The sequence below is a fragment of the Hermetia illucens genome, chromosome 1 (assembly GCF_905115235.1).
Source record: "Hermetia illucens chromosome 1, iHerIll2.2.curated.20191125, whole genome shotgun sequence".
NCBI lineage: Eukaryota > Metazoa > Arthropoda > Insecta > Diptera > Stratiomyidae > Hermetia > Hermetia illucens.
Genome location: NC_051849.1, coordinates 96,153,922 through 96,175,713, shown reverse-complemented (window position 1 = coordinate 96,175,713; position 21,792 = coordinate 96,153,922). Strand labels below are relative to the sequence as shown.

The window sequence follows — 21,792 nt, the reverse complement described above, 5'->3', positions numbered from 1 at the left end:
CAGTCGCGACATCACTCCTAAGCTTCTTCATTTCTAAGAAATTCTAATCTAAGAAATTGTTTTATTCTTGGGAGCCTACAGCTTTCCGGAGGACGAGTGTTGCCAAGAGTTCGCATTTTCCTTGTTAAGACAGATGAAAAACCTTCCATCATAGTAAAAATCAGATGTGCTGTTGATTTTGCTGGAGAGAAACCACTTCGGTATGGGCTAATGAAGTGCTGGGTCTGTGGACCTATCCGATCTAGCAAAATGTTGGAGAATATCTTATAGATGGGACTCAAAAAAATGACATCTCTATAATTAATAATAATCGTTGGGGCGACAATCCAACTGGATCAGGGGCTTGAAGTGTGTTAGAGCATGTTGCGCTCGCCTGTGAGTATTACTCTAATTTGACTCAGGTACTTATTCGCAGCTGAGTCGACTGGTATCCGACGTCAAGTCACGATACAAATACCACTATAATTTGTGAGTTATGTCTCCTTTTATCATGTAAGGGACAGATAATTCTTTGCTACTAATCATTAGGTATTGATTCGCTGTCCTAAATCTTGAGCAGAAATTAAGTGTAGTTATTCATCTTCATGTTTATTTAATTTAATTCATATAATTTGCGCAGACAGGTATTGAGGAAGGGTTGGAGCTCTTGAGTGACAGTGTGGTTACTTTCCTACTCCCATATAGCAAGACAGATAGAACAATTTCAATTTGGTCTTGCTATTATTTGGACAAGATCCATGATCGGGTGAGGGAGCAAACAGATGTCACCACCTTAGTCAAGGTGTTTGAGGACAGATGTTCTGGTCCACTGAACTCCTCCACGTCTTCTGAACAAGGCTGCATAAAACAATCTCAGAGATAACAAGAAGAAATATTGTTGGCGACAAGATGCAACCCAGACGGACTTCGCTTTGAACTTCAAAATCCTCCGAGGTTTTGTCTGGGCGAAGCACGTGATATTTTGCGCATCATATGCCGATCTGATAATAACTATTATTTGCTTTGGAATAACTCGCCATTTCATCCACAAGAGGGGGAACTTCATCGTATGTGATGCGGTAGGAATCATGATGAAGTGTTTTCTCCACTTCTTCACTTGGTTATCATCGTGGATGAGAAGTCGACCGTTAACGTCTTTCACAGGATCATAGAAAGATCATCTGCAAGCTCTTTCATGATGCGGTATACACTTCTGAAATCATTTCATTCTGCGGCATTTTCGACTTTTCTGGCCAGCGCAATAACAAATGGCGGCCCAATGCTCATAAATATTCTCAGGTCCGATCAGTAAGATAGCTCTCCCACTGTTGAGTAACAGCTGGTTCATAAAAGCGGTCGATGTAGAACTTGGCTCTCCTATCTCGCGAGTAATGACCGACGTAACACGCAGGCGAACGTAAGTGACCATCCAATGAAGATCCCTTCTGAGATTGTTGTCAGTTTCCCTTTTGTTACACACATCCCGGGGAAAATCCTAAATCTACCGCCGATCGCAAAGTGGTCAATCTGATTGCCCGTACAGTGACAGTCAGTTGAAATCCAATTGATTTCATGGCAAACAAACAATGTACCACCAATGAAGAGGCTGTGGAAGTTGTAGAAATCTTCAAACCTACCACCATTATCGTTACGGCCGTCAAGACAGTGCTCCCCATGTCTGAGCGTAGAGTTGTCAGAGCTCACCTTGGCATTCACATTACCCATCACGATCACAAATATCATCTTTAGCCAGCCTCCCCTGAAAACGGACTAACGATTTGCGCATTTTCTCGCTGACCAGGGATTAGTTTCTTGGAAAAGAGCCACTACACCGATATACACACAGTGGCCGCTCGGTAAACCTAGAGCTCGAAGTGGATTTCCTAGCCAGCCGAAATTCAAATCTTCTGTTAGCGGCTTAGAAAACATCCGGTCCATAAAACTATCAAGAAGAACGGACTGCACATTATCCAACTAGCAATGTCACACGAATTGGTTGTTGGAAGCAACTGGTTTTCGCGGGAAGTAGTCCGCAAACAAACATCGGCCTCTCCAGGGGAGATTACTTTCAACCAAATTGACCATATGCCAATCGAACGTTCCCACATTCAGCTTTGATGAATATCAGGAGGTATAGGTGGGCCAAATAGACTGGGAATGGCCTAAAGGCTCAGTAGTTAGACCACTAGGCTATTGAGGCGGAAGGTCGCGGTTCAAATCTAATTGGTGACAGAGAAATTTGTCGTGGTGACTGAATCTCGAATACCAGTCATCTTAGTTGTGAATGAATCAAATCAGGGCAATAATAATAGGCGGGTGCAATGCTGACAACATTGCCTCGTGTAGTGCACCTCCTGTAGTGTACGGTTACGGTCTTGAATGAAGTGCTCTAATGCGCTTCAGATCCAATTCGGACTTTTGACATTGGCATGGTGCTCCGAGTTACAATAATCACATCACTTCGGTTCAGGTAAAAATACTGAAACCATTCATTACAGTCCTCCGTAACACCTATAAGAGGGAAATTGATGCTGGAATAACAACAGTTAACACAGGTCCTGGAGGTGCAGCATCGTCAAATGAAGTCCACAGCCATATAAAGAACGTTATCATTGGTACGGCCACATACAGTAGCCGCAATCGTTAAAAAGTCGGAAAGATAGGTTAGAAACGCAGCCACGGACAGAGAATTATTATGAACTCGGTTGAGTGGAAAAGTGACTTCACAGACAGAATAAGTAACCGTGGGAGCACCAAGTTTGTGAACTCAAGAAGTATAGGGAGCAACCCTACCAGGCGCGGAAGTTTTACCAAGTCAGTAGGATGAGGCCTTATACACCTCGATGAAAATCCTGCAGAGACAATGAGGGATATCTGTTTTTCGATTTTATGGGTGTATTGGAGCGATGGGTTGAATACTTTAATGAATGGCTAAAAGTCAAAATATTGGGGAGTTGGAGGTTTCGCTGATTGAAGATGACGGATAAACGTCGCCCCCAACGAGCATGGAAGAAAAAGTCCGTGTAATTCATTTGCTTAAAAATTATAAATCACCAGGAGTGGATGGAATTGCAGCCGAATCAACTACACCAAACAGTTCATCAACTGGTGCTCAAGGTTTGCGACAGCGAATCAATGCCAGACAGCTGACAACAAGGCATTATCTGTCCCATATACTAAAAAGGGCATATCACGCAGTGCGGCTATTATAGAGGAATCTCTTAGCTGAGCACCATCTATAAGATATTCTCCGCTCTCCGTCTAAGACAAGGAGATGCACTATCATGCGTCTTCTTCAACCTCGCTCTGGAAGAAGTAATTCGCGATGCAGATGTTAATGCAAGAGGGATCATCCTCTTCAAGTTCAGGAACAACCCAACATATACCGGCTACCTTCATCCAGATCGAGCAAGGGACGATCGGCCCGAGTACATGGTGGCAAGGTCAGCATCAACCACCAAAGAAGCAACGGCATCAAATGGTACTGGTCACAGGAGGACAATAAAGATAAGAGACCACAACTTTAAGACCATTGATGATTTCCGCTATCTAGGGCCGAAAATCACAACCGATAACAGTTACGATAACGAAATTCGCGTACCGTTGTTGGCAGTCAGTAGAGCCTATTTCAACTTGCAAAAACAGTTCCGCTCGAAATGTCTCACGATAGGGTCAAAGCTCTTACTGTACATGACAATAATCTTGACAGTCCTGGGTTCTTAGCAAAAAAATTACGAACTCTTAGACGAAGAGAAGAATCCTTTGAAGTTTTGGGCCCTCACGAGAGGATTCACGATTCCGTACCCTATGGAACGACGAATGTAGGCAATATCTACCATATGGAAAAAAAAGAAGAGGTCAGAGACCGTTTTGGAATATCGAATTGATGGACTGTGTGGAATACACAGGTATGGGATACCTGGAATTCCTTACTAAGGTAAGCCTAGACCGGATATCGATTGTTGCGCCGTTGATGATGATACATTTTCAATTACAACCACCTACTACAAAGTGACTGATGTCGGGAGAGTCCAGGTCACTTCCTACCCAGGTCACTTAGTGATTACAGCACTAAAGTGTTGCAAGAAGGTTGCAGCTCACATCTCGCTGGTGGATTTATATCAGTCAATTCACCTTTGAATGATTACCTGAGCCAATTACGGTAATGATACCGAACGGGCGCTATGCTTACCACATCCTCTTCTTGTGTACCGCTACGGTCTTGAAATAAAGTGCTCTAATACGTTTGAGACAAATTGGATTGTCGCCCCCTCCATACTGAATCGCTTATAACTATCCTCGAAAGTCGAATAAAGAACATCTTCTCCGGAAGGCTCTGCCCTGATCAAAAGCGGGATCGAATTAATATGTGTAAGATGAATACATACCCAGTGGTAGTCCTGGAAATCAAGGACTGATTTGCTATTGAAAGGTAAGAAATGTATTTTAGTTTCAAAAATGCAATTTTCCCTCTTTGAATAGTTTTATTCACCACTACCTTCTCTCCCTTACACCTTTGTTTTATAATAGTAAACAGATTCCCGCAATTTAAAACGAACTACATTTGCTTTTTTATTTGGCACTATTGTAAACATAGTGAATATCATCTTTTTTTTAAATATTTAAATACTTTATGCGATTTATGCTTTTGGGCTAAAAGATTCAAAATTTTTATCTTTCTACATTGGTTGAAGTCTTCTTGGAAGTTCTAGTGTTCATTATTTTAAAATTATAATAAAATTGAGCGAATAATCATTGGATTTTCATACCTACATATAATATTTCTTGAAGAGGTAAATGAACAAATAATAATAACGGTCATTTACGTGAAATTTTGAAGGCTTCAGAAAAAGTATTTCAGTCTAAATTCTAGAATGAAGATGTTCATATATTTTGATTCGAATAAAACATCACAATTTTCGTTATTTTTTCAATATCAATATGAGCATGTTGATTTCCGTTGATTCGTTGAGCCGGAATGAGCGATGTTGACTACGTGGCTTATCAATGTTCGGAAAATGTGTCAGCGAACCAGAGAAAAAAGAGATCATCGGAAAATTGTTAAAATGCGTAAAACTTATTGATAGATATGGTGGGAACACTATTCTTGAGATATAATTTTTTTCCTACAATTTAGTCGATGGGTAACAATAGGAAAATATTATGACTCAGATATCTTTGGCAATTTCTCTACGCAAAAATTATATCTTTGAAAAGTGATTGTCTATTTCTGTGTAAAGATATATGAATATGTATGCACCGAATCAACGTTACTTCAAGCGCATGCCCAACATTCTGAATGCGTTTTTGGATCTTTTTAAGGTCATATTATTGTGTAATTATTATAATTTTTATAATTATATATACATATGTATTTTTCACATATATCTGCTGAAGGTTCTAAAATACTTTTGTGCATAATTTTAATCAATTTAGTTTTCCACGGAAACGCAATAAGCAAACAATTCCGCCAATACCAGCAGCAAAGAAACCGAAATCATAGATCAAACGCCTTAGCAGCTAAGCTTAACGACCCAACCGTGGGTCATCTCAGAGAGATTTTTATATACAATCGTGAATCTTAAACGGTCTAATATACATAACTGTCGTTTAGTTTATGCGTTTTTCTGCCTAGCAATCAGAACATTTTATGTATAATACTATGTTTTTCTTAACAATAAGAAAGTTTCTGTCTTATGCAAAGCATACATATTAGAATAGGTGCATTTTAATGTCAGATTAAATGCTAAGGAAGTCTTCTAAACTCTTGTCAAGGCTATTAAAGTAAATAAACAAGTATGCTTCCATGACTATATTAACTTATACACATGTAAGAACATCAGACGAGATGCTCTTCAAGCCCGACTTGATAATGAAACTAGTCGGGAAACCGGAAGCTGAACGCTTCAGTTATGAACGATTTTGTGTATTTCTTTTATAAAAACATTTCAGTGAAGATTTGTCCCATTGCCTAACACGTAATATATGCATATTTTATCTAAGAATATACACTTTCTACTGATTATCAAAGTCTTGAATTCGCACAGAAGCGACAATTTTGACATACTGTAACTTTATTAATAACTTGGGAAGATCATGCTCTATCTTATAGCCTACGTTGCTAAAAAAGTTGATGATTCTAGGATGAACTTTAGGGGATTGTTGCAGCCTATTAGTAAAAATTATAGTAATATACTATTATTAGCTTTATTTGGACAGATATCGATGTGGAGGGTATTTCGGAGTTTATGCACCACATAGTGGAAGCCTCTTGATTTTCTTCAGATTTTTGGGTTGGGTACTCTCTGAGAATGAGTCCGTGACAGAAATGATCAATTTCGACCCCTACACTCTACACCTTTTCAGCAAATATCAAAACTAACACCGGCTTCAGAGAGTACTAGCGGAGACCTTTCATTTGATACTCCACATGATTATATTTGGTGGGAAAAAATTTACAGCCCCCTTTGGCAAATTCGACGTAGAATGATGCAACTTACTGTATCCGTGAGCGTTCGCAATTCCCATCTTTCCACCAAATTCGGTGTTAATCGCTACAACTGCTTTCGAGAAAAATGCGTGTGGCAGACGGGTAGAGAGTAAACTGATTTTAACAAATTCTTAAGAAGGCGACGAAATTATAATATCAGACGTGAGCATCCACTGGGAAAGCCCTACTCCGTTGAACGTCGGCTACACCGAAAAATTGAGCAAGTATTCGACAACTCCTACTCCTTCCTGCTACTCTCTGTCAACACCACAAGAACTCGACAATTAGAGTTCTTCCAATCACCATTGGTGCCCGTGGCACTTGGTGCCACTTAAACAAATTTGTAAAGTACGCCATAAATTTACCGGAGAGGGCTGCTCCTATAAGGACTCTTTCGCGGAGGCATCGACTTTAATGCGGTTTATCTGGCTGTTGGAATTAAGGGTCACTATTCATGGAAATACATGAAAGACCGGAAATCTACTTTACGAGCCATTCAATTCAGCAATTTTAACATTCAAAAGTATTACCACAGGACAGAGCATATCGATTACAACATAAAATTAAACTTTCCCTTTAAAAAATCTCTTATGTTATGTATACATATAAGCAAATAATTCATTGGAAAAAACTCTTCAGTATTCCAGAAAGAACATTTGATTCGTAGTCGCCTAATAGCGCTTATATTAAATAATACTCGTGAATGTGTCTCAAGTAATATGCCTCCTATGGAATGGAAGAGCAAGAATGAGCTACAAATAAGATTTAACGATAAAATAAAACAAATCGGAAAAAGATACTTCGATTTTTTCAGTGAAATCCGCAAAGGCACCCATTGGCAAAAGTAAGGAAAACATATTGTATTCACCGTGGAATCATTTAACATATGGGTTACAAGAACTAGCCTTATCATATGCCAGTGAAACGGAAGAGCGGAGTTCCTTTTAGAATATTAAAATATGATTTTCGTTTCAACAATCATCTCTGAATATTATTAAATGAATGCCCATTTACGCAAAATATTATAGTATAGTTCTGGTTTGATTCTCTCGGTGGCGAGCGTTACGTACACTACTAGAGGCGTTCAGTTTATGATTCGAAAGCGAGACACTTACTCAAAACTGAAAGTTTCACATAAAGAGGATATCATGAATTTCATAACAGACGAGGTTACGAGACCCACATCAGAATAGATAAAAGTGACGCACCTAATGCCTTTCTGCCTCCATTGAAACCATTGGTACATATCTTGGACTATTGATCCAGTCTACATAATTCGGCGAGCCATTGCAATTAGCTATGAATTAAATAGCAATGACTCTGTTAGCTCTATGTGTACATTACATCGCGTGTTTCTGGAAATGAAAGTCATTAATTTGTTCTTGGGCAGGTTTGATCAATACTGGGCTCCGAATTCAATGTTGCTTTTATTATCAATAATTCAACTTGAAGTTTGTTGCCATGAAACTCTTTTTTCTTTATAGGTATAGCTGTTTTCCTATCTTAAATCCTGGGTTACGTTTGTATGAACGCATATGAACCCATTCTTAACTGTTTCCGAGAGAAGAATTGTGAGATTGCAGTGAAATTTTTAGAAGATTAGTAACTTCTCAAGTGCAGAATGTGACGCTAGGACTTTTAAACTATGGAATAATCTGGTAACTGCCGTGTTGCGCTAATTTCACACATTGATATAAACTTTATTTAATTTGGAATATTAACTAATGGTCGATTTGACAGGCAGCATCTACTAAAACTAAATTTCTAAGTTGTATTCCCATAAACTACTAACTTTTATAGTCATGGAGACATACTTGTCCGAAATATTTAGTTGATCCCGGCTTATGACAACGTTTGCCTTTAATTATTTACATCTTATAATATGAGTATTATTTGTCATGATCTATGCACTACCTTAGTATGTATCGTGGTTTTGCTACTTTCAAGGTATTCATTCGAATATCTTCCATATCACTGCAATTTTTTTACTATTTCGAAGCGTCGCTACTAATAGTTTCTTATCTACGCAGTTTATACCTGGATGAATTAAGTAATTAATAACCTAGTTTGTTCGGGAATAAATGCTTCAGCACTGCGAAATAATGAACGGAAGCCGCAAACACTACAAAAAGATGCCAAATCGCATGAGCACAGGGTATTAACCCATCAGCCTTAAAGAAGCCTATTCCTACAATGTAGAGTATTCCACCTAGTTTTAGTTCGGTCATGCCTTCGAAGTCATGGCCGAACATAATGATTATTACTGACGGTACGATGCCCATTATAATATAGAAAAATGTCTCCAAACATTTATAACGTTCATGGAACATCTGAAATTTCATATTTTTAAATGGTTTTTTAAGCAAGGTCATTATTTCGAAAAATTTTCAGAATAATTAAACGTACCTGTTGATATGTTATGCCCATGGCTGCTATCAACCAAACTAACCACTGCAGTGAAGTTATTATGGTGGGATGTGCTGGGTGACCCAAATTTAACCATGGGAAATATGAGCCAGCAATAAATATATATATCATCGCTCGATCGATTCGATGTAAGTAATCCTTCAACTTCCTAAGAGAAGAAAGGACGAAATGAATATCGAGCTATGTTCAGTGCGGAACACAAGGAAACTGTGTGAATCCTTTAAAATGCAAGCACGGACAGTGAATAGGATTTGGAAAAATTTAAACTTGCCTGTGTCCTTTCCAATAGAAAACTCCATGAAAAATTGTTGAGATTAAAAATAAGAATATTAAAGCAACACCATAAACCCACGCCACCAGAATTTGTGTCGACGTTTTCGCACGTGATATTAGATGTATTCCTGCGAAAATTGCCGGAATTATCCATATTCCGTGTGTAGCTACGTTGGCTATGTGTTCAACCTACAAAACAAAACAAAAATACATAAAAGTCATAGGTTCACATAGCGCCTTGATTTATTTTCGCATATTTATCACATAGAACTATGTACGCACTTACCTCTGTCGGTATATAAGCAGTGCCTGGAGTGGCTCTTTTATTCTTCCACTTAATATCGTGAAATCCTAGCTGAAACATTTCTGTATACTTCCGAATGAATCTCACAGTATTAGACCAGATATAATCGAGATTTTCTCCATACCGAGTGTATTCTTGGTTCAAAAGATTCGCCATCGTATTTATATTTTGAACACATAATCTGCTAATGCATCTGAGCTGAAATTAACGGAAATTATGTGGGTAAGTGGAGTGTAAATAAATTAGAAATTTTAATAGTCGTAAACGGCTGTAAATTTACATCCGAGCGAACCACTAGCACTTGAATTATACTCTATGTTTAGGAATCATTTTCTAGTGCAATAACCAATAAAAACTGAAAATAATTAGGAAGGTTGATAGTGTGTCGAACTTGTGGAATCTTGCAAAGATTAGTTCTTTGATCTGTGAAGTCAAATTGAAATTTAGATTATTTTTATCTTCAGTTATTTTCGAGTACTACAAATAGTGCTTGGGTGGTTCGCCAAGAACTGATATTCAAGTGTAAATGAATTTCTATTATTTCTAGTGTTTATCGATCAAATCGATCAAATAAATAAATTAAGGAAATAATCATTCTAATCAAATTTAAGGGTAGCGAAAACTTCAACCACATTTATATGATAAAAGGCTATTTCGCACTGATGCCGAGATAGTTTCATATTCTCAAATAACCTATAAGTGGAATTTGATCACTAACAAATGCTGGCTATATTCATATAATCTTGTGGAGTCGCACACAGTCTCAGGTATCAATGAGATTGTGCTTCAGTTTCACTATCATCACCCTTAATGCTGTGCAAGTGATAAGCATAGAACAGCAGGACAGCACGAATACAACACAAATAGTCGACCGGGGTTCAAACCCAGGATGTCAAAGGAAAAGAATTGTTGTTATGTTGGCGAAGAAAGACTTACATTATACTATATTATTCTCTAATATGCTACGAATTAAAAGTAAATAAAGTAAAATGGGAGGAGATAGAGGCGTTTGCCGTCTCCAGGGTCTTTGTAGGGTTATTAGAGACCTCCCACTTGAAAAAAAGGTCGAAGCGATGCGGAAGCAGTGGATAGCTCGCATTGTAAAACTCAGCAATTGAGGAAATCAGGAAGGCGCAGTCATTAGTTTACCGGTAGAAGCAGCAATTAAACTGCTGGTAGCAGTTAGAGCAAAAGCAGATTGTATTGTTTGCCAACATAGAGACCAGGCGTTTCCCAAGCCTTTTTCCAGGCAGCCTGATTTTGATGACGGCCAATAATTCGCACTTTTTCTTGCTAAGAACCCAAGTTTCCAACATATATTTTGAGTTGTCTTCATTGATGTGCAGCCCAAGATCTCGCGCCGCCTGCTTGATCTGGATGAAGGCAGTTTGTACAGTTTGCAGTTTGCGCATAGGGCAGTAGTTGGGTGAACTTAAAGAGGATCGTACCCCTCGCATTTACCTCAGCATGGTGGATCACTTTCTCTAGGGCCAGGTTAAAGAGGACGCATGATAGGGCATCCCCTTGTCGTAGGCCGTTGTTGATGTCGAATGGTCTTGAAAGTGATCCTGCTGCTTTTATCTGCCCTCGCACATTGGTCAGGGTCAGCCTAGTCAGTCTTATAAATTTCGTCGGGATACCAAATTCTCTCATGGTTGTGTAAAGTTTTCCCCTGGCTATGCTATCATAATAATAATATAATAAGAATAATCGTTGGCGCAACAATCCATATTGGATCAGGGCCTTGAAGTGTGTTAGAGCACTTCATTCAAGACCGAAACGGTACACTACAGTATACTGTAGGAGGGAATGTGGTCAGTATTGCGCTCGCCCAAGATTATTACCCTGATTTTGACTCAGGTACTCATTCACAGCTGAGTCGACTGGTATCCGACGTCAAATCACGATACAAATCCCACTGCCACCAGTGAGACTCAGCTATCCGGGCACATGCTATCATAGGCGCCTTTAAAGATGATGGGGCTATCCGGCCTAACAAGATAGCGGAGAATGTCTTATAGATGGTACTCAGCAACGTGATACCTCTATAATTGCTGCACTCCCTTTTGTATGAGATAGATAATGGCTCTTTGCCAGTCGTCAGGCATTGATTCGCTATTCCACACCTTGAGCACAAGTTGATGAACCACTGGGTGTAATTGGTCGCCTCTATATTTAACCAATTCGGGTGTAATTCCATCGGCTCCTGGCGACTTATGATTTTTGCACGGACTCTTTCTTCTATACTTGGCGGCGGCAGTATTTGTCGGTCATCTTCAGTTGGCGGGACCGCCAACTCGCCGATGTTCTGGTTGTTCAGTAGTTCAAAGTACTCAACCCATCGCTCTAATATGCTCATTCTGTCGGAAATCAGATTTCCCTCTTTGTCTCGGCAGGATGAACATCAAGGTGTATAAGGTTTCATCCTGCTGACTTGTTGGTAAAACTTGCGTGCCTGGTGCGGTTGTGCCCTGTACTTTTCGAGTTCACAGACCTATTGGTTCTCCCAGGTTTCCTTTTCCGTCTGTGAAGTCGCTTCTCTGCTCGCCGGAGTTCGCGCATGCCCGCGTCCTTTGTGAATGCAACATTACTCGGTATGCAGCATTCTTCCGTTCCGTTGCTAGCTTATGTTCATCGTCAAACCAGCCGTTCCGATTCTTCACCGAACAAAAGTATGGAACATTTTAGATTTAATTAACGTATTGAAAGAGGAATAACTGTTCCGACACGGGCTTAAATAAATATTTTTCGGTTGATTCGTGCAATAAAATCATGGAGTTTTGAAAAAGAGGTGTTATACAATGTGTTATTGTAAGCAGGTTAGAAATCTCGCAGAAAAGCAATTTCAAAAACATTGAAAATGTTAACGGGTAGGGTGAAAAATACCACAAAAACTGGACGACCCAGAAAAACTGATTCCATTTTGGGCACAGATTGATTTATAGATACCAAAATTAGGGTTCCGTCGTAACTGGCATAGCAATACTAGTTTCTACTGAGTATAGGCTTAGCATTCATACCCGTCGATGCGAGGTCTATCTAAAATCTCTGCCGTAACTAAAGGGTGCGGCGACCAAGTGAGTTGCATAGCACGAATCCACGCCTGAGACCACAATGATGTTGAGATGTGCCCGTAATAAAGCTGAACTGTGGGAGATATAATAAATGTTTATCTGCCATTATACACTTTATTTAAAACGGCATTGCTATGTAGAGTATATTGAGGCAATGTCGTCCGTCCAGTCGCTCTCTATGGTTCTGAGTGTTGGCCGACCATAAAAGACAATGAACGGCGTCTTGCGGTAATGGAGACGAAGATGCTACGTTGGACTAGTGGCGTCACACGTTTAGATCATAGCCGAAATGAGGATATCCGCGATCGTTATGGGGTTGCACCGATCGTGGAAAAGTTGCGAGAGAGGCGTCTTCGATGGTATGGTCACGCAATTCGTGCAAACGAGAATTCACTTGCAAAGATTGGTCTGAACATCGAAGTCTATGGTAAACGACCAAAAGGCAGACCTAAGCAACGGTGGCTTGATACGCTGGATGGGGATTTGAAAGCCTCGAGATTGCACCCAGATCAGACATTCGATAGAGCCAAATGGCGAAGCCGATCACGACGAGCCGACCCCGCTTGTGAACGGGACAAAGGCTGAAGAAAAAGAAGAAAAAGAAGATTGAGGCCTAAATTCCACGTGCATGGACCACCATATTTTTTTCAGCTAATTGCACTGGGTAGTTTCTGAGAACGGGTCGTTGAAGTAACTGACCCTTTTCGGACCCCCGCACTCCTCCCCTTTACGCGGTTAGAGTACTCGATGAAAAAGAGCAGTTTGGAATAAAAAGGATAATCCAGTCTAGAGTGAGCACTGAAAGGCTTTCAAGCTATACTCAGTTATATTTTGTTGTAAGTATTGTGCTGTTTGTGTGTTCAGTGATTTTTTTAAATGGATCGTACGAAGGGAGATCGCTTTAACGTTCAACGTCATGCTCGCACAAGAAAACGAGTATTTCATGGGAATCGATACTTGTCAGAGAAGAAAAAGGACTTCGCATCAACATCAGCAAAGAAACTTTTAGCAAGCATGAACATGGATGTTCCAATTGCGACAAGTTTTGTATATTGTATATTGGATTTTGCTGGAGTTTTCTCCGGTATTTCTGCAAATTTCTGCAAATAATAGAATATACGTAGTAGTAAAAAAGGAATGCGTAGGACATGTCGAGAAAAGAATGGGAACGCGGCTTAGAAATGCAAAGAAGAATCACAAAGGCATTGGTGGAAAAGGGGCTGCAAAACTTACTGATAAGGTTATTAACGCCTCGCTACATTTTTTGGGATAGCTATTCATCGACACGCAAATTCGATAGAAGGAATGAAGCAAGAAATTTGGGCAACTTTCTTCCATAAATGTTCTACAGACGAAAATCCTCAGCATCAAAATTGTCCAGCAGGCGAGGACAGTTGGTGCAAATGGCGCAAAGCGGAAACTAAAAGAGAACTGGATAGTTTCCACCACGAGAAGGCACCTTTGACTGAAGAAGTTCAAACAGTCATCAAACCAATCTACGAAGATTTGTCATGAGATGATCTCTTGAACAGATGTTTAGGAGCAGAGACCCAGAATAACAATGAGTCGTTAAATGCATTGATCTGGACTTTCGCTCCTAAACACCTTCATTCTGGGGACGAGGTCGTAGAAATAGCCACTTTTCTGGCTGTAATTATTTTCAATGAAGGATTCAATGGCATTCTCAAAATCCTAGTGACAATGGGATGTCAAGTTGGTGACATATGTCAGGTTTATGTCGACCGCTGTAATGAAGCGCGAATTTGGCGGTCCGAACGACGATCGACTGACCTCGCTAAAAGAGCCAGCATTGAGCCCAGAGAGCAACAATCGGCCTTAGAAGACTTTTTTGAAGAAACGGAGGGTGCTCTCTATGGACCAGGAATTTTATTGGCTATGGACTTAGAAGGGAGCCCCGATGGAAACTTTTGGCGCCCCCACCCCCTGAGTAAGAAGGATATGTAGATATGGTGCTCCAATTTTGATAAAATTAGTAAGCTTATTGGTGTGTTGACGAAAGAGGTGTCTTGTCCTACCAATAAGTCGAGACTTTCTCCTTTCTCCTACATTTCTTTTCTATTCCCGCTTGCTCCGAGGGCAGAGTCAAGTTGACGAATCAAAATTTATCGTGTTGTTATCCGAAATGTTTTTACGCGAAATGTTAGAAATGATTCTCCAACAGCTTTCGGAAGTACTGATTTGATAATCCACATGACTCCGTGTAAAAAAATGGACACCCCCTGTTGCATGTATGGAGATTAACCCCTCTAAATTCAACATACAACGATACTGCGCATTGCATGTGTGGGAGTTTACAGTTCCTATCTTCCCACCATATTTCGAATTAATGCGTGTAACCGCACCTGAACCTTAACAGCACTTGTTATAGACTGAAATAGAGTAAGCTGATTTTGATGAGGCCTTGTTTTAGTTTAACAAATTGAATGACGTTCGAATGACTTCACTAAAAGGACAAGCATTGAAGCCAAGGCTGTATATGCGTTTTTTGAAGAAACCTAAGGTTTATGGACCAAGTCTAGCAAATTAATGATCAGTTAAGATTTTATGACTAAAAATGGCATTCTACTTTTTAAATGCTTTCATCTTGAAACTACATCTTGAAAATCGGCTGCCACCATAGCTCAAAATCTATCAAACGAAATTCTTCGAAATTTTCACGACTTATTCGAAACATATTTCTACGGTCCGCAAACTAGGATAATTGCAATTCATTCGGTAGTTTTTTTTTACTCAGCCTTAAAAAAACACCAAAATTCACACAAAAACAGTTAAAACGCCGCCAAAAATTTAGCTTTTCATATTTTTTAATAATCCTAGTTTGCAGACTGTAATTAAGTCTGTACGTTAAAATGCCGTTTACTTTTTTTCGTTAAAGTAGTCGCAGCGCCCTCCAGCGTGGCTGCAGAAAAACACCTTTTTTTAGAGATGGGTGTGTAAATTGCTTTATATTTTAATAACGAACTATGCTATCGAGCTGGAAAAATTACTACGCATACTCAAGATATTAATAAATATATGGTAAAAAATTCGTATTTGTATCTTTATCCAGTTTTTCCCAAAAAAAATTCTAAACAAAGCGAAAAAAACGGCCTTCTCACGGGATGACCCCCTTAAATTGGTTAGTAATTGAAACTACTGAAGTTTGTTCATAATCACCCACAACAATCTAAGATTTTAGAGTTTATGAACGAAATTACCGAATGCAAATCAACATTTTCCAAAAAAAAAATCGCTCAAATATTCATGGACGCCTGTAATGTCAAAGCATTACAATACTAATTGATGATCATTTTAGGCCTGCAACTCGTGGCAATCAATACTTTCACCGACTCGAAGCCAATTTTCTCTTACTACTCTAATAGTATAATTATAGCTTATCATACGGGGTTATAATCTCATTAGCACCGAAAATCTATTTGATAGATACCACTCTCTTACACCTGAGCCTCCATCATGGGAATACTCCGTTCAAATTCGTTCATTAAATGCTGCTCTTGCATACCAAAACGTAGTGTTAAAATTAGAATATTGATTAATGGATAATGCTTTACGTTACCACGAACGTTGAATACTTTTATATAATCATTTTAACTTGATGACGGCTGGCATGCATGCAAGTTTCGTTACAGGAAAAGTTGGTTGCTATCTATATTCACCGGCAAAATGAAGAATACAACTGTTATGTCACACTTGTGCATGCTTCATATCCACTCTGTTTTTACAAGATTCATTCAAGTTGCTTGATATGCCTGTACTATATTCCTAGGGGGATACTCAGTGTAGACAGTGCACTCTTTCCTCTTTAACCTAGAAAATCTTCTTAGCAAGAATAGCGAACAATGCACTGGTATTTACCGTGCTATCAAATATAGTATAAATAAAAAATATTGTTTTCTGTGCATAACCGCTGACCTAAATATAACAACTGAATTGTTTCGAATCGCCTGCTTGAGTACTTTCTAAAATATAAAAGTATGATTACTTCCTAAAAAAATATCCTGAATTTAGTTTTTCTTTGGAAAGGATTGCACTAGTGTGTATATAAGCAAGTATAAATATTAATCGAACTTCACCGCCTGTGTTGTTAGCCACGTGCGTCACTCAATATTGATCAACGGACATTCGATTCGACAAGAGGTAATTGGTTCCTCCCATTTAATGACTATCGAATTATGTAGTAATGCAAGGGGGCAAGTCAACACCCAACTTGAATGCTCTGGCACAACACACTTAAGCTATCTGCACACGGTGAATTATTATTCTTCAGAAAATCGCGAGGACTTTAGAGAAAAGATATCTAAAAGTATGCAGAGTACCATACGATACAATTTGTAGACACTCTGGCATGTTTTAGAATTCTTCTGTTATTCTGTTTAATTAAAATGTATTCGTCTCGCTATTGTTAACATGCAATGAAATACATCAAGGGGCCGAACTGACCTGATTGAAAATGCTTCCAATACTTGATTGTCTGCAACTAGCCTTATTTGATAAAATGTGTCCAGATTGACTACATTCGAGGTAGATGCCACTCATACGATAATACCCCAACACAAACACTTCAATAGTGTTATAAAACCTGTCGACATTCGTGCTGGAATAAATAAGGTTCAACTTCTTGCATAATTTAATATCATGGAAAACCATTAGAGTTATGCTTTGACGTCGGGAAACAGGTGAAATTGAACATTTGACCATGTAATGCGTTATTAATGATTAGCCTTGGCAGCAATGACCATTTACATACAATAGTATTTGGTAGTTTTGTTTACAATTTCACTGGTGAATAACATCATATCTTATATATGCATGTATATAATGTAATATATAATAAATTTCTCAATAATAAAAATAACTCTGAACTCCGTCGTAGCCGGTCCCAAGCCCGGTCGTGAAAGGAGCAGGGATGGATAGCTTCAGTCTGAATGGCTGTATGCCACCGCCGCGTCTCAGGGGGTAGGTGAGGGAAGTGCAGGAACTTTGCAGTCTTGCAGATTACTCACTGAGGAAACTATCACCACACCTGGCAAAGTCAAAAATGAGAAGAAGGAGAAGTTTGAGGTCCGATACGGATAACCGGCGGGAGTCATCTGATTTGGTATCTGGGTTAGGCTTCCCTAATGAACAGCACGGCTTCATCACCGTTAGTTGTGGGGCGGTTCGACGTGTAGGCGCCATGCCGAACAGGAGAATTGCTCCGCCTGCTGCAACTGTTTCGCCATAATCTGTGCTATGGCGAAATACTGAATACACTAAAACACAAACTTTCTTTCTGTCAGATGCAGTCGGTTACGACGGTATGGCGAAACTCACTCCGGACGTGTTTAGAATGCAACGTACGTGAGGAATCGGAGCAGTTCTTTCAGATCTCTCAACGTATCTCAACAGGAGCGTCCAGACAGTACAGTTTTCGGTGACGGAGGCGAGGGAATATTGGGGTGGGCTTTGGGGTTACCCGTCCAGCATGCTGAATGGATCACCACCGTAGGTACCCGTCATGCCACTACGCCTGGCATGAATTTTGAGGATGTTACTGAAGAGGAAGTTCGATGAGCCAGAAACAGCTCGCAGAACTGGAGGGATCCTGGTCTGAATCGGGTACAGAATTTCAGGTATAAGAAATTTACTAGTATACACAGACGGTTGACACATAGCATAAATCGGGTCATTAGTCGGCCGGAGGAATTTCCACCCTTCCTCAATGCGGGAATTATCTACCTTGTTCCTTGTTCCAATGCAGGGCCGCGCAGAGAAGATCGATTACTTGCTTACTAATCCTCTACAAATTCATACCCATTATTAGGGTAGGGGTCAATGCGCACCTCGAGATCAACAACATTCTGTCCGGGGAGCAGAAGGGTTGCCGAATTGGGTCAACGGGTTGCAAAGAGCAACAACTAGAGACGAAAGAAACCTCTTTAGTTGCTTTATCGGTTATGGCAAGGTTTTCAACAGCGTACCGCATACCTGGCTAATCGATGTCCTACGTCTGTATCGCATTGATCCCAAACTAAAGAAGTTTTTGGCGACAGTCATAGAAGGGTGGCACATCACCTTATTAGTGGATACATCTGAGGGTGTTAATACCTCAGAGCCTATCCATATATGGAGAGGCATCTTACAGGGGGATTCGTTGAGTCCCCTGTGGTTTTGCATGGCACTGAACCTCCTTTTAAGGCTACTGAATGATCCTAAAGGGGTTTTGCAATAAAATATGGCCTACGTGCTAAGTGCGAATTGAAAGACTTGATGTATTTAGATGACAACAATTTTTAAGCTGGAATAGACATGTTCAGCCGTGATATTCGGATGGAGTTTCGATTAGACAAGTGAACATCAAAACTATGACCGAGATAGACTTCCACAAGTACCTAGAACTTCTGCAAGGAACCCATGCTCGAGTTGGTGATCTGAGGGATGCTCTGCTGTCCGAATACCTGCGTTGTGTCTGTCTGTTTGTGAGTCTGCCGGTCCCGGTACCTGCATTTTTCTCGGAAACATTTGCAGCGATTCACAGCAAATTTGATGGAAAGGTGGGAATCGTGAATGCTCACGTATACAGTGGGTTACATAATTCTACATCGAATTTAAGGGGGAGTCCCCATACATGTAAAAGGGGATTGCAAAGATAGTCATGTGGGGTACTAAATGAAAGGTCTCGGTTATTACTTTCCGAAGCGTCTTATTTGTGACATTTGTTGGAAAGGTGGGGAGTGAGGGGGTCGAAAGTGATCTTTTCTTTAATGGACCCATTCTCAGAAACTACCCACCCGAAAAACCTGAAAAAATCAAGAGGCGTCTAGGTGTCTAGGCTCCGCTACCGATATCTGCTTAAATGAACTTAATAATAATAATAATATATTACTATAATTTCTAGTAATTGGCGCCTTTAACTTCATTCTGGCACCACGAAATTTTGAAATGTAGGGTACAACATAGGTCATGATGCTACCAAGTTTGCTGGAAATTGCCCTATTACTAACAAAATTATAATAGGTCAAAGTTGTCGCTCCTTTGCAAATTCAAGGCTAAATGTGGATATTTTCACATAATATATGCATATATTAGATGCTACGTACTAATAGGGCAAATGTACACTCAAATGGGTGAAGCGTCATGCTTTCGGTTTCCCGACTTGCCTTTTAAATAGGTAGGATTGTCTGAGCCTAAATGCTTGGCACTTAGTGCTAGTATTAGGTAAAATCTGGCATCCGCCGAGATTGTGACAACTCGGAAATTAAAAAATTTATAGAATCATAATTTAAATATTTTTCAGTAGAATTTTTCTCATCGGTATTTCTATTATAAAAACAATATTTATGTAATAAGGAAAAGTATAGTTAATATTGAAGATTGATAATAAACGAAATGGTCAGCCCTTAACATATCATGTGATGATTCATGAAGTTTATTATAATTACACATTGCTCAACTTACATACAAATAGGAAACCTTAGTTATGTATGTTTTATGGTTTCCTTTTGTAAGAAGGATTCGATTCTAAGATTAACTAAAAATAATATAATTTCAAATGGTGCTGTCCCCAGTCGATCATGGAACTAGGAGTGAATTTTTCTTTCAACTTCCTTGGAAATCACTTAGTTGATTTTTCATCTATTATAAGTAATTGCCAACGTAAGCGCTGGTCAAAAACTAAAGTCAATCTCAGTTACTCAAGACATAAACATGCTTACAACGTCTGCAGGTAGTATCCAATTCCAATTCAATTCCAAGCGATGGAAAAATTGTTGGAATATAGCCATCAGTCGTACCACCTTTTTATCGCGAGGCCAGATTATAGAAGTGCCTCCTTTATCAGGATGCTTGGAAACAAGGCCTCCACTAAGAATGACACCAGCTGTTCATGCGGTAACGTAAACTCCACAATTTTTAGCCACCTGATGAGGTTTTCTTTACTCCAGATGGTTTTTACAGCGGGTAGTTTCCATAGTTTCTTAAGCCTACCCAGCAGCCATTTAGTGATGTTTTATGTGGGCAATTTTTTAGCTGTTATTATTTCCCAGAACTCTTTGCCATGTTGGTAGATCTTAGGTAGACTCTTTATTCTTGGCAGGTCGGGGTTAGGTGTTTTTAGTTTGGCTGGATTCTCGATTATGTTGCCACATTCCATTAATACTATCAAGAAAAGTATTTATACAATTTTTTAGGAAGTAATTTTTAACTAATTTTGTGTTGACTTCTGAGCAATTGAACGTTATATAACAATTGCGTGACGAAAAAAAGTTCACGATGAAAATCGTTCGGATTGTGGGGGAAAGCAGATCTGCAGCCTGAACTTTTTTTTTAGAACGCTTAAAATATCGAAGTCCTCGGTCCGAACGGATCATTATTACGCTAATATCTAAATGTACACTAATAGCGCAACATGTCGCGACTAGGCGCGTGTTGATACTTAAATTAGAAATATTCGAAACACCGTCGTACGAGCAAAGCATCACAAACGCCATAATTTGCAAAGAGGACCACTTATTACAAAATGATAGAATAATCTTTGCTGGAAGCTGGTTGCGTTGAAAGAAAAAATCGTTATGCAATTTTTATGTACGAAAAGAAATTCAATCTCAACAGGCGCCACGATTTCAGTTGTTTCCATGATCTAAGAAAAAAAAATGAAAACTTTGAGTGGTAGAAGCATAGTGAAAAAAGGGTTTTTACTGAAAATGAAGTATAAATACTACATTTAATCAAGGAGTTATTTCAGTTTTGACCATCGTTGTGATAACAGTGAATAAAAAGGAAAAAAGGATGGAAAAGAGCAACGTATACCTGTTCTGTATGAGTTCAAACTCGGTCATAAACCAGCGGAGGCGACCAGGAACATTAACAGCGCATTTGGAGTTGATACGGTAAACGTCGTCTGCCGCCTACCGCCTGTCGGCTGCTGCCTTCCGCCTGTCTTCTGTCGTTTGCCGCCTGCCGGTCAGGCGACGTAAACCTTCAAAGTGAGTGATTGACAACGACGAGCTGCGTTTGCTAATCAAATCCGACACACGTAACTCTGTGGAAGCATTGCAGACAAACTGGGCGTACACTATTCGACAATTTCCCGGCACTTGCAACAACTTGGAAAGGTGAAAAAGCTCGACAAATGGGTTTCGGAGCAAAACATGGCGCTTCGAATGGAAATTAGCAGATCTTTACTCACCCGCAACAGAAGCGATCCCTTTTCGCACAGAATAGTGACATGTGATGCAAATTGGATA

General features: G+C 39.6%; 1 protein-coding gene across 5 annotated transcripts in view; it reads right to left on the bottom strand.

The window, feature by feature from the left end:
* Positions 1-7,635: 7,635 nt before the first annotated feature.
* The window catches only part of LOC119653453 (monocyte to macrophage differentiation factor 2), a 46,580-nt gene continuing 32,423 nt past the window's right edge, over positions 7,636-21,792 (bottom strand). For 2 of the 5 annotated variants that reach the window (XM_038058091.1, XM_038058083.1), the window contains exons 2-5: positions 9,456-9,671; positions 9,168-9,358; positions 8,876-9,044; positions 7,636-8,799 (exon numbers count right to left, since the gene is read on the bottom strand). In XM_038058091.1, coding sequence (XP_037914019.1) covers positions 8,524-8,799; positions 8,876-9,044; positions 9,168-9,358; positions 9,456-9,629 — 810 coding nt within the window. In that variant the 5' untranslated portion in view covers positions 9,630-9,671 and the 3' untranslated portion in view covers positions 7,636-8,523. Of the gene's footprint in view, positions 8,800-8,875; positions 9,045-9,167; positions 9,359-9,455; positions 9,672-20,262; positions 20,540-21,734; positions 21,781-21,792 lie in introns of those variants that run through there. The other 3 variants (XM_038058074.1, XM_038058066.1, XM_038058098.1) reach the window with 3 other exon arrangements.